At 53.7% G+C, this 12509-nt stretch overlaps 4 protein-coding genes across 4 annotated transcripts; 2 read left to right on the plus strand and 2 right to left on the minus strand.

The window, feature by feature from the left end:
- Positions 1 to 240: 240 nt before the first annotated feature.
- On the minus strand, positions 241 to 1744 carry PV08_06922 (uncharacterized protein; the record flags this gene model as incomplete). The annotated part of the gene is made up of 3 exons (XM_016381255.1): positions 241 to 1333; positions 1378 to 1544; positions 1601 to 1744. 3 exons carry the CDS (start codon positions 1742 to 1744, stop codon positions 241 to 243), a joined length of 1404 nt encoding a protein of 467 aa, XP_016234357.1.
- A 2414-nt stretch (positions 1745 to 4158) lies between these two features.
- Positions 4159 to 6646, plus strand: PV08_06923 (uncharacterized protein; the record flags this gene model as incomplete). The annotated part of the gene is made up of 4 exons (XM_016381256.1): positions 4159 to 5013; positions 5112 to 5431; positions 5495 to 5642; positions 5693 to 6646. The coding sequence occupies 4 exons, from the start codon at positions 4159 to 4161 to the stop codon at positions 6644 to 6646; spliced, it is 2277 nt and encodes a 758-aa protein (XP_016234358.1).
- A 1235-nt stretch (positions 6647 to 7881) lies between these two features.
- Positions 7882 to 8793, minus strand: PV08_06924 (uncharacterized protein; the record flags this gene model as incomplete). The annotated part of the gene is made up of 1 exon (XM_016381257.1): positions 7882 to 8793. One exon carries the CDS (start codon positions 8791 to 8793, stop codon positions 7882 to 7884), a length of 912 nt encoding a protein of 303 aa, XP_016234359.1.
- A 942-nt stretch (positions 8794 to 9735) lies between these two features.
- PV08_06925 (uncharacterized protein) lies at positions 9736 to 11824 on the plus strand (the record flags this gene model as incomplete). Its single annotated transcript, XM_016381258.1, has 3 exons — positions 9736 to 9777; positions 9840 to 10218; positions 10269 to 11824. The coding sequence occupies 3 exons, from the start codon at positions 9736 to 9738 to the stop codon at positions 11822 to 11824; spliced, it is 1977 nt and encodes a 658-aa protein (XP_016234360.1).
- Positions 11825 to 12509: the final 685 nt, after the last annotated feature.

Genomic DNA, 12509 nt, shown 5'->3' on the forward strand with positions numbered 1-12509 from the left:
CTGATCTAGGCCTACGAATCTAGTGAGAGCCAATATCACCCGAGTTCTAGCCTTGGATGCCTTGCGCTTCTTCCTAGCGCAGCCATCTTTAGGCAGCCTACAACTTTTACAAGTCTCCCCGGATCGATGAGTAGCTTCCCCAAGAGCGGACCCCTCGGGAAGCATGATATACGGAGATCCGAAATTGCATTGTACTCGTTCGGCCATAGTGCCAGGAGACTGAACGCGTCGCAGACATCACTAGGCTCCCTCGAGGCCGTTGTTATCGATGACACCCCACCACTTCTCCCATAGGCCTTTACTGACCAACGTCACCTCGTCCACGGCCGTCTTTTTCTGCAGATACTCACACACTGCGTTATCAGCGTCTCCCTCGGCGTCGTAATACAATATGCCGGGGACACTCGCAGGGGTACAATACATCTGCCATGATTTGTACGTCGGGGGCAATTCATTGCTGGGCTGAACAACATTGCAACCCCAGGCCTTGACCTCTGGAGCGGACGCCCGATTTCGTCTTGCAGCATCTTCTCCAACGGCCATATTGATAGCTCCAGACACGAATGATGCCTGCTGCTTGACCCAGACTCGTGGGATTCTTTGTTTCTCGTAGAGCTCGATAGCTTCAGTCAAGCTAATATTCCCACGCACAACATCGCCAATAACAGTGCCGAGGAACGCGCCATCTTCCATGGCCGTCGCTGCTCCTTGCGCCATATGGTTTTGCATTGCGTGGGCTGCATCTCCGAGGAGAACAATGTTCTTATGATCATTCGACCAAGTCTTCATGGGCGGAAGGACAAGGAGCGGCCACTTCTGGGTATAATTGACAAGCTCGAGGATTTTGCGGGCAGTCGGATTCCAGTCCTTGTACAGATTGCGGAACTCATTGATATCGACGTCCTCTGGTGTTCTGACAACCCGATCCATCTGAAACAGGGTCACAACGTTCAATTCCCTGCCAGCTGACAGAGGATATAGTAAGATGTAACCGTTGGGTCCAATCAAGCCATCCATCGTGTTCCTCAGAAATTGTCGCGCGTCCGGTACTTTGGCGAAGACCTCCCCATACGACAGAATGCCTCGAAAGGCGGCAACGGTCGAAGCAGCTTTGGGCACCACATCGGGAAACAGTGTTTGTCGGATGAAGGATTTGATACCGTCTGATCCGATCAAGAGGTTGAATTCGTGGTGGACACCCTGGGTGGTAGTGACCTTGACACTCTCCTTCGTGTATTCCAACTTGTTCACACGCGAATCCACGACGAGGTTCACGCCATGCCGACGTGCAGACTCTGTGAGTCCGGCATGCAGATGGTCTCTACGCACAAGCCTAGGGAATCGTCAGTGGAGATGTTGTAAGCATGCCTCGATAACAACCAATGAGGAAAGCCCGATTGCTTTGCACCTTGCTTCGGATCAAAATGAGCCAGCAGTGTTCCATCAGCTGCCCATGTGTTCGCCTCGTCCACGGTTATGAGGTTGTCCCCAATCAATTCGTCAACTCCCCATCGAATGAGCAGACGAGACACGTTGGGGAACACCTAGATTTCATCGTCAGCTGTGCTTTGCTCTACATCCTTGGACGATGTCTAGTCACCTGGATCCCGGCACCAATTTCGCCCAGTTCTCGTGCCGCCTCGAGCAACGTGACTTGAGCACCTGTTCGTGCGATGGCGATGGCGGCTGCAAGCCCACCCATGCCGCCTCCGCAGACACCAACGTGAAGCTTGATTGAAGGCATCTTGAAGACTGACGTCCGCTACGTGGCGTCAAGCTCTATGCGGTGATTGATGTCGCCGTCGACCAAAGACCAAACGAGATTACTTCAATTACACTGATGTCGAGCTTGCTCGAACATACAATCTGGCATGGAAAGCCGGTGACCACCCTTTATATATAAGTTCCAGTCGAGTTCCAGTCGTGGGGAGACCTCTCTCTACAGTTGTATCGAAGCTGTTGCTGGCAGACGGTAGCTCCGAGATGTGTACCGGCGGAATCAGGAGCGTTTTGCTCTCAGAAGTGACCGTCTTGGACCGAGGCAGCAGACCTGCTTGTCGTCATGTGCAGAACGGTGAGTCGGTTATTGGGACTGACCCGGAAGTCCGAACAGCATTTCAACAGGTTCGTCGGCTTGCGTGAGTTACAATCCTTTGAGCCAGAGCCAACTGAATGTTGATTGCGGGGAAGGCGGTTCTGGTCGGTAGTTCGGCAGTACAACTATCATGTCAGCGACAATACATCTACCAACGCCAGGTCAGCATGACTTGTCATTAGCAAAAGGCGTCCGACTTCGAAGATTGTGAGTCGCATGAGAGCCAATGCGAGCATAACGCCAACTTCAAAAAGCCACCTTCATAACTGACTTCGCAGCAGCGTCTAACAATAACCCTCTATTGACGCCTTCTGACGAAGTTCCAGTAGCCGAATGGATCTAGGAGGCCAAGGATAGATGCTGTCGATGCGGACGCTTCTTTGCAGGTATTGGGAGATCTGCTAGCACCCCATTTCACTTCTGCTTCGCCTGTGTAGGCTACCTCAGAACTTGGCGAAGAGATGAGCACGGACTCCAAAATTTGACTCTGGGCACAACAATTATCCCCTCTCAGGAGCGTAGGGCTCGCCTTTCCGTAGGTGTAGTGCCAAGAGTGATCACATCTGGGCAGGAAAAGTTATGATGGTCTCTCGTCTACGAACATGCAGGGGGCAGCCTTCATGACCCTGAAGGATCACGCTCCGTAGCGGGGAGAGCGTCCTGCCCCGTATCCCGACCCAGACGACCAGCTTGTCAGCAATTCTTGGCTTCTGACCTGAATTTCCGAACGTCAGCGATGTAGAAGCCTGGACCAACCTTGCCATGGCTCGCTTCGCCTCAGGGCAACAGTGGATTGAGAGACAGGGGCGACGGTGACGTTCAACGGAGCAAAAGAGAATCTCCTTGCGACGCCGCCCACTATACCCCAAACTTACTTGTGTTGGACATCTTGAATTATCATCTTCTCTTCACGTGTTCAATCAGGCTACTGTTGTATCTGTACTGAGGACAGACAGCGCCTCAGTAGGTGGCGTCACGACAACCGAGATCAGCATTCGCCTAAAGATCCGCTGGCGCCAAATCCACGGGTCTCGCTTTGCTTGCACCAGCGTCGGGATGGTGGCCGAGGAGCATTGACTTGTGTCGCAGAAGGCTTGAGTCCTTTTGAGTCCTGACGCGGTCACAGCGCGCTCAACAACGTGGGAAGCGGGAGGGAGCGGCGCCGGACACTGAAGGCACCTTCAAGGTTCAGCACAGCGGATCGTCCCAGGCGAAAAAGACCAAAGAAGGTGCCCGTCGTAAGGCGACCCAATAACGCTAACCCCTTCAGGCTAGAAGATCTCTCCGGAGAGGGTCGGGAAGGCTTGGCAAAAACCCCCTGGCGTCAACACGACACTGAAGCCTCAGAGTGGCCTCTCCCACAGTGCCATTTCAGACTCGCCAGCCCTCCTTATCGATTCGTCTCTTATCGTGATTGATGCTCTTGTACGGTTATGCACATGTAGCAACAGCCGTGCTCGTCTGCACTATGCAAGTTGTCTCGCCACTACAACTGTTACAAATACCAACTTACGGCCCCAATTCGACGCGTCTTTGGCTATCCGCACCACCCGCGTCGAATCGGGTGTCTGACTGCGCCTCTGGGGCGGGAGAGCTTGGCCATGGACATCCAATCTCTCTCCGAGACTGCTCTGCGTTGGACAAGAAACGACAAGACTTTCCAAGAACTTGGCCCGTCTCGAAATGGATGTCTTGACTCTGCTTTACTCTGCTATTCTCCTATTCAGAGGTCCGCCCAATCTCCTCCAGCACAAAATCGTTTGAGTAGCTGACCTTCGACTCGCCAAAGCATAGCTCCCTGTGGAGTGATGCGGTTTCGTGTTATCCATCTTTGCGTGCGATCGTCTCAAATGGCCCACGGGAGACCTCAAGGCCTCGACCGTGGCTTGCGGTAAGCGAAGACTGTCAACAGGCTCAGTTATTATTAGTAGAAAGGTGAGAGGTATACTGCGACTCTTTTCTCGTCTGTTTCCCCTTCTACGCTCTTTTTTAACCACGTCGTGATATTTTGAAAGCATTGGCTTTCGTCCTCTCGTTTCTCTTTGTCGCTCCTTACTCTGATCATGAGATCATTGAAATATTTCGCGGCGCTTTTGCCGCTGTGCTCTGTGGGCGCGTTTGCAGGCGAATGGGAGGAGGGAGATGTCATTGTTGAGGTCACCACAACGAGAACTGTCACCGTCTGCCCTCTGACCGAGTTCTATACCTGCGAGGCCGATACTCTCCCGACGAAACTCCCCTGGGAGGATTGGACGACAACCCCTGGTGACGCTGAGACCACCACCACCACCACAACTGGCAGTGAGGGATCGAGCACTGTCACATCCGGATCTTGGGGATCATCTACTACGTCTGGAACTGGTTATTGGTCCACCACTCAGGCTCCTACCGGCAGCACCACTTCTGCACCACACTACGGAAACAGCAGCACGACGAGCTACACATCAATTACGTCGTCGGCCAGCTTCAACACAACCTCCTCGACCGCCACTTTGACCACCACGACTTCGTCTGTCTGCAAGAATGAAACATCCAGGGCTACAGGGCTGCCTGAGCCCCGCTGCAACGGCCCTGACGACAGAAGCCGATGGTGCATTGGCAAGTCTGTCGATGATGACACCCACAAGACCTTCTACACTGGCCAGACCAAGAAATACACTCTGACCATCACTGAAGAACAACTCGACTATGATGGCACCCTCAAGCACTCTTTCGCGGTAAACGGCCAGTCTCCAGGTGAAGCCATTGTGGCTAACTGGGGTGACATGGTTGAAGTTACTGTTGTTAACGGCCTGACCACCAACGCCACCACCATCCATTGGCACGGTATCCGACAGACTGGCACAAACGACCAGGATGGTGTGCCTGGTGTCTCCGAGTGCGGTATTGCTCCTGGCGCCGCTCGCGTCTACAAGTTTGTAAGTGATGCACGGATATGGTGGCTGCTGTGTGCGGAGCTTCCATGATGTCTTCGTCTCCAAATCTTAGTTCCTCGTCCATCGCTGACACTGTGTAGCATGCTAGCACGTACGGCACTGGCTGGTACCACTCGCATACGCTCTCGCAGTATGGCGCTGGTTGCCGAGGCCCCATCATCATTCACGGCCCTGCTACTGCAAACTACGACCTAGACATGGGTTCCGTCATGATCGACGAGGCTTTCAACCAGACCATCTTCGAAATGGCTTACAACATTGCCCGCGTCCGAGGAGCTCTCCCTCCAGCCACCAACTACCTGCTCAACGGCAAGAACAAGTCTCCCGATGGAACCAAGGGTGAGAGTGCCCAATGGACTGTGAAGAAGGGCAAGAAGCATCTTTTCCGCATCATCAACAGGTAAGACTGTCACGGGTCCCTCATATCACTCCAAGAGGTCGAGGCGCTGACATCATTTTCCAGTTCTGCTCAATCTGCCTATGCTGTGCACTTTGACAACCACAAGATGAAGGTCATTTCGGCGGACTTTACACCCGTCGTCCCATACGAGACTGATGTTCTATACATCCAAAGTGGTCAACGTTACAATGTCATTGTGGAGATGAACCAGGTAAGCCCAGACTCACTTGCTAATGCCAGTAACACGCTAACACACAATAGCCCGAAGGAGCTTACTTCCTACGTGCAGTCACCCAACAAGGGTGCGGCGTCCGAAGCTTAAACGACGGTTTGGGAACTTCCAACGGCGTCTTCACATACGAAGGGTCGTGCGGCACACCCAAGTCTGACAACTTCACCATCTCCACGGCGAGTGACTGTCTGGATGAACCTCTCGCCAAGCTCATCCCTCACGACTCCAAGAGCGCCGGATCTGTCTCCCAATTCCAGGACACCGTCAAGCTTCTCCCCGCTGGCAATGCCGGATCGCAGAACTTTGGCGAATATGGTCCCGTCATCAGATGGTTCATGGGCGAATTGAAGGAGCTTTCCGAGAACAGCGGCACGCCGGCGGCCAACAAGGCCATCAACGTCACCTACAGCGAGCCCACGCTCAAGACGCTCGCGACGCTGCCCGGCCTAGGCTACAACAGCTCGTACTTTGGCAACACGGCGGTGCTCGACGGTCCGGCCAACTCGTGGGTGTACTTTGTCATCCAGAACAACTTCCAGACGTCGCACCCGATGCACTTGCACGGCCACGACTTCTCGGTGCTCGGCCAGGGCAAGGGCGTCTTCACCTCGGACATGGTCGGGCAGCTCAACTTCCAGAACCCGATCCGCCGGGACACGGTCCTGCTCTTCGGTGCCGGCAGCCCACAGGCGTTCGTGTCGGGATGGACCGTCATCGGCTTCGAGACCGACAACCCCGGCGCGTGGATCATGCACTGCCACATCATCTGGCACGCCGACGGCGGCATGGGTCTCCAGTTCCTCGAGCGACCCGACGAGATCGACGCCAAGGGCTACTACGACAGCGAGTTCAAGGACGAGTGCGCTTCGTACGCCACCTACGAGGCCTCGTCGGCGCCCAGACATCCCTACGAGTCTGGTCTCAAGGCTCGACACTTGCACAACCACAAGGTGTCGCACAGGAACGTTGTCCGCAAGCACTAACTGGACGCCTTTGTGGACCTACCGTAAGGTAACTACCTACCTAAGCAGGGACGGCCCCGAAGTCAAAGCCAAATACCACTGCAAATGCCTCGGACAAGAATTGATACGACTATCACTCATGCTTGACTTGTAAGGGATCATTGTTTTTGGACAAAGAGGTCGTCTTCAAAATGTTAAAACGCAATGGAAACGCCAGCGACAGCAGCAGGGATCGCTTTGTACGCAGTATAATTTGTTCTGTTCTTCTGGTGCCGGTTCTAAATGTCACACGTATCTCTGTCTCTACATCTTTTTTTCGTTCTGTATCTCAGGTAGCTAAAGCTAATTCCCACACTCCTTTGACAAGCCTATCTGATGCTGATGTGTAAGAGTGCGAGTCTGAGTTCGAGTGAAGGACACTCCACAAGCCTGTTCGAATTTCACCTCTAGCACGGAGTACCAACGAAGTGTGGCTCACGGGATATGCTGAGAGAGTACGGAGTAGTAGAGGAGTATTTTCGCCCGCAGGCGGTCCTATGCTCTACGGAACGACCGCGACATCCAGGACCCAAAAATCGACGGCCACACGCTGGTCAAGGCCTATAAGGTCATGTCGTGGATATTATTATCCCGCGACATGAACCTTTTCTGCACACCTTGAAACTGTGCGAGGATGAAGAGATTCGACACGACACCCTCTCCGAGCCCCGACGCCTGTCGGGAGGGAATGACACAGTCCATGCTCAGTGGGACCTTTTGGTTCTGCCTTGCCGCGACCTCGAGCTTTGGCTTTGACGAGATTTATTGGCGCGCTTTATCGACCGTCAATATTTTGGTGAATTCACGTCCGTCGAAGAGCGGATCCGCTTGCTGAGTCCAGAGGAACGGGAACTCTTTGGACGACTTTGTCCGCGTCAAGGCGCAACAACTGCAGGCGGGAACGAGGACGTTGGATGAACATCGCACCCTCGATGAGATTCTTGCGTCTTGAGCATTGTTTTGCCACGAGAGGGGAAAAGCTCTGCAAGCGGCTTTATTGCTTTACTCCCAGAGAGGTGTTCGGACCCAAGAATGGGGTGCGATGTGGACAGAACAGAACATGTCGTATCAATAACAATAACATTGTATCAACAGCAGGCGCTATATGGTATAGTACATGAAACCTAACAGACTATGCTAAACTCAATCTAAGTATCAGTCGATGATGATGAAAAGTAGACAATCCTACGAACCAGTCGGTGAGGGCCAGCCGATCCTTACTCGTAGAACACCAGAGCTCTGACCTCTATACTTTGACGGCCAGGAGCGTCCGGACTCGTCTGCGGATCAACGAATGCAGTATGCGGTGTCCCATCGCTTATTCCGCTGGTACCTCCAACATTCTGGCTGATCGAGTCGAAGCACTTGATGAACAAGACTTCTTCGGGCGACATGTCTTTCACGTAATAGAATTTGTGGTTCTCGTTTGGCGCCACGGCGTATGTCTCCCCTTTCACCTCGTAGCCCTCGGTCGAATCAGCCGATTTGGGATCCGGTAGCACTTCCTTACCCCGGTCGTCATCGTCGTTGGCACCAAACGTGGTTCCCCGTTTCGGGTACAGAAGATCGACTTTCACGAAGTCATCGGGAGACGTCGTCCTCCAGTCGATCAGGGCAAGAGGGAAATCCGAGGCCTTGTGGGCGATCGGCCGCCACACGTTGACAATCTGATAACGGCCTTTCAAGAGCTCCTCGGCTTCAGCGGCAGGAACGTGGCGGCGCACTCTGGCCTCGGCCGCCCGAGGCGTCTGGTCGACATGGACCTGCTGCACCGGTTGGCGAGGGGAGGCCTTTTCTCGTCGTCGGATGGTGTGGTCGAACAACACCACCTTCTTGACGCCTGGGAGTTTCTCGCGGAGTAGTTTCTCTACTTCGGCGTAATATCCGTTTCGGACGGCGGCGTCGTCTGTAAACGTCTTCTCCTGCGCGGGATACGTGTAGACCGCAAAGCCAGAGTTGTCGGTGTTGAATTTTGATTCTTGTCCTCGGAGATTCTCCACGGGGCGCTCGTAGTCCTTCAACTTAAACGAGTAGCCCGGCCCATCGACCTTGGCCCAAGGCTTAACGAACGGGACATCGCTGTCGACGTACGATGATCTGTCGATGTATTTGAACGCGCCGGTCGTCATGTTGGCAGCAGTAGCAGCGCGGGGGGACGGAGTGCTGCTAAACAATCTGGAGGCGGAGGAGCGCGAAGAGAGAGAGCGAGGGGAGACGGCGGCCGTTTTATAGAGTGGGGACGCCACTCGGATACCTCTTAGAGCGCTGGAGGCGTTCATTGACAGATCCCCGGAGCCGGTGTGGATTGGTAATTATGTGATGACAACGATGTGAGACTGCGACAAATCACTTGAGTGAGCACTCTGGATGACGGCTATACGAGTTGGGTTGTAGAGTTTGGTCAAACAGAGAGCATCAGCAAGAGCTTCGAGATGTTTGATGTTGTCATTATATAGAGAGAGATACGTATATGAGTATATATTATCGTCCATGCGAGAAGAGAGCGACTTTTCTGTGTCAGCTCTGCGAAGCAATGACGTTAAAATGGCATCGAATCGAAGGAGGGAGCAACCCAGGAACAGAAACCCGGCGAGCAGAGTGCGATTCACATTTGTCAAAGCGGCCGTGTAGAGGGAAAAGTCAGCGCTGCGGGTTTTACATTCCGCAATACGATGACGCCAGGAAGATGGTCTCGCCGCATTACAAAGCTGGAGAGGGACATTTCTCGGCCGCAGCCCAAAGAGGAAACACGGCCGATCTCTCCCTTCGGCGAGGCTGCGATAAGCACGTGACTGGGATTCACAGTCTGGAGGCCGTGCAGCACGTGACAGTCTCTGTCCGCCGCCTTAGTCATGATATCTACACGTGATCGCGCACTCTTGGCGACGAACAGCTTAGTCATTCGGCGGGCAGTGTGCGTCCTGCGCCGTTCCTGTCGACGCGTCTACGCGTAAATTATCTCAGGAGCTCCAACACAGATCTCAGAAGCCGGCATCCCCACGCATGCATCCTTGACCGAGTAGATATCGACGTTCGGCGTGTTTCTATCCTCTCGCTGTGCGCAGCCAGTCATGTCGACCAACAAAGACATCTACTCTGCTACCTACAGCAATGTGAGTACTCAAACCACGTCTCCCTTTGTCCTCACCCCACCTGAGACTGACCCGGCCTGCAGGTGCCCGTTTACGAGCTCAAGATTGGCACCGACCACGTCATGCGCCGTCGCTCTGATGACTGGGTCAATGCCACTCACATCCTCAAGATCGCCGGCTTCGATAAACCTGCAAGAACAAGAATTCTCGAAAGAGAAGTGCAGAAGGGTGTCCACGAGAAAATCCAGGGCGGCTATGGGAAATACCAGGGCACATGGATTCCTCTCACAGAAGGCCGCATGTTGGCAGAGAAACACGGCATCTTGAGTCGCATCACTCCCATCTTCGACTACGTTCCCGGCGACCGAAGCCCACCTCCTGCGCCAAAGCACACCACTGCTGCGTCGAATCGGCCGAAACAAAACAAGCCCGCTGCGCCAAAGAAGGTGGTAGCACAACCAGGTAGGGCCCTGAGTTCCCGTGACGCCGTTATTCCTGCTGACTAGGTACAGTTCAAGCGTACCAACCCGTCGAGAGTTTCGAAACAGGCAGCACTCAGTACCACGAGAGTAGAGATCCTACACCAGAGACTGCCTCGTTCATGGCCGACGAGGACTTCATGCAACTCTCTCAGAACTCTGCGGCATCGAGGAAGCGGAAACAGCGTGACTTCGAGGATCAATCTGCCACTCATGCCACTGATCTAGAACACACCATGTACGGCGATGAGTTACTGGACTATTTCGTCACGGCCGGTGACGACCCTGCGTCCTCCAACATTCTTCCACCGGAACCACCTGCGAATTTTTCGGTTGACAGACCCATCGACAACTTGGGAAATAATGCTCTACACTGGGCTTGTGCCATGGGTGATGTGCAAATCGCCCGCGATCTGCTGGCAAGAGGTGCGAATCCCGCGGCTCCGAACACCAGCGGTGGAGAGACCCCTTTGATTCGAGCCGTCTTGTTCACCAACAACTACGACAAGCGCACGTTTCCGAAGATTGTCCAAGCTCTCTCTGGCACAATTGTTGAAAGAGATTGGCACGGCGCCACTGTATTCCACCACATTGCCGAGTCGTCACGTTTGAGAGGCAAATGGAGCTGTGCTCGATACTATTGCGAAGTGTTGATCAACAAGATGCAGGAAATGGGATCCAATTACGTTCACGCCCTGTTGACGTCCATCGATGTCAACCACGACACTGCAGCTCTGTGCGCTATCCGCAATGGATGTGTCAAGGTCGCCACGTTTCTTCTTAATCACTGTCCCGAAGCTGGCGAGATCCCCAACTTGAAACAGGAGACTGCCAATGATTTTCTCAGAGCGCTCCGTGAGAAAAAAGAGAGCCTGCAGCAACCGGGTTCTTCTCCCCCCAGAACCGGCGAGTCTTTCACTGCTAAACAAGCTCGACGCAAGCGCCAGAAAGATGCCGTCTCACGAGCCGCGTCCCTCGTTCTTGATAAGATCGGTCCTCTCATGGACGAAGGCAGTTACAAGCTGGCAGAGATGTATGACTCTCAGATGAAGGAGAAGGACACGGAGATTGCCGAAGCTAAGCAGGCTTTGTCTGATTTTGAAGCTCAGCGACACAAGATCCGGCAGGAGACTTTCACTCTGATGGCCAAGGCGGAAGATGCATCCAAGATTCCCGCGTTGCGACAGCAGTACGACGCCTGCTTGAATGAGATTCAGTCCCTTCTTGAACAGAAAGAACACGGTACACTCCAACAGGAGATCTTCCAACAAGATCAACAGATCAACCCGCAGGCATTCAGGTTTACGAATCCTCAACCTCTGTCAGCTGATGAGATGCGCGCGTCCTTGCCTTGGGCGATCGAACTCAATCAGCAGCAGGCCATGAGGAAGTATTGGATCTCAGAGATTGCGAAGCTTATGGGCGAGGCTGGAACAGGTGAGAAGGTTGGAAAGCACCGTAAGTTGGTGGCTATTGCAACAGGTATGAAAGAGGATGAATTGGACAGCATGTCTGAAGAGCTGCTGGAGAACTTGCAAGCTAGTTCAGGCGCAAACCCTGAGACCCCTCCCACCATGATCCAGACCTAGGTCTGATCTAGATGCAAGACGGACGATTATGACGATGTACGAGATATGACCATTTGGATGCTTGGATGCACCACGCTGTACTTAGGACCTTGCTGGACACGCTTTGAGGGTCGCCTTGATCCGTCCACGTCGACGAATTTAAAGTATTGGTTGGACCTTGTTGCACCTCACTGCTTCCTCGATGGCCAGCTAACAGTTTTTCGAGATGCCAGATGCTGATCGGTAGGTCGCTGACCGCACCACGGCGCTCCCTTGAGGTTTTTTACCGGTCTCTCTCATTCCTTGTCGTTCTTTTTCCGAAGGCCGCACGGGGCACAGCAGACTCAACCTAATGTGAGCTCCCAGCAAAGCCTTCTGCAAAAGCTCCCTCGAATTTGACAAGGCGGCAAGAAGGGGTTTCAGATCAATGAGCTCCGCAGGGGACAAATTAATGGCATTCGTTGATGGTTCTTCCGGCGCCAAAACGTGGCGTTCCTGGGCTCAGCCTCCTTTTCCCCTCGTAACAGCGTTGAGCAATGTTCAATCATACCGTGTACGTACTGTACAGAAAGGTGTCCAGACCTACGCCTTGCACACCTCCACACCCCTGGGAACCGCCAGCTTGACTGACCTCAAAAGACGGACCACCTGTACTGAGATCGATCCCCAGCGACATCCCCCCTTGCTTCGTGCAGTCTTGTTTCCT

This window comes from Exophiala spinifera, assembly GCF_000836115.1.
Source record: "Exophiala spinifera strain CBS 89968 unplaced genomic scaffold supercont1.5, whole genome shotgun sequence".
NCBI lineage: Eukaryota > Fungi > Ascomycota > Eurotiomycetes > Chaetothyriales > Herpotrichiellaceae > Exophiala > Exophiala spinifera.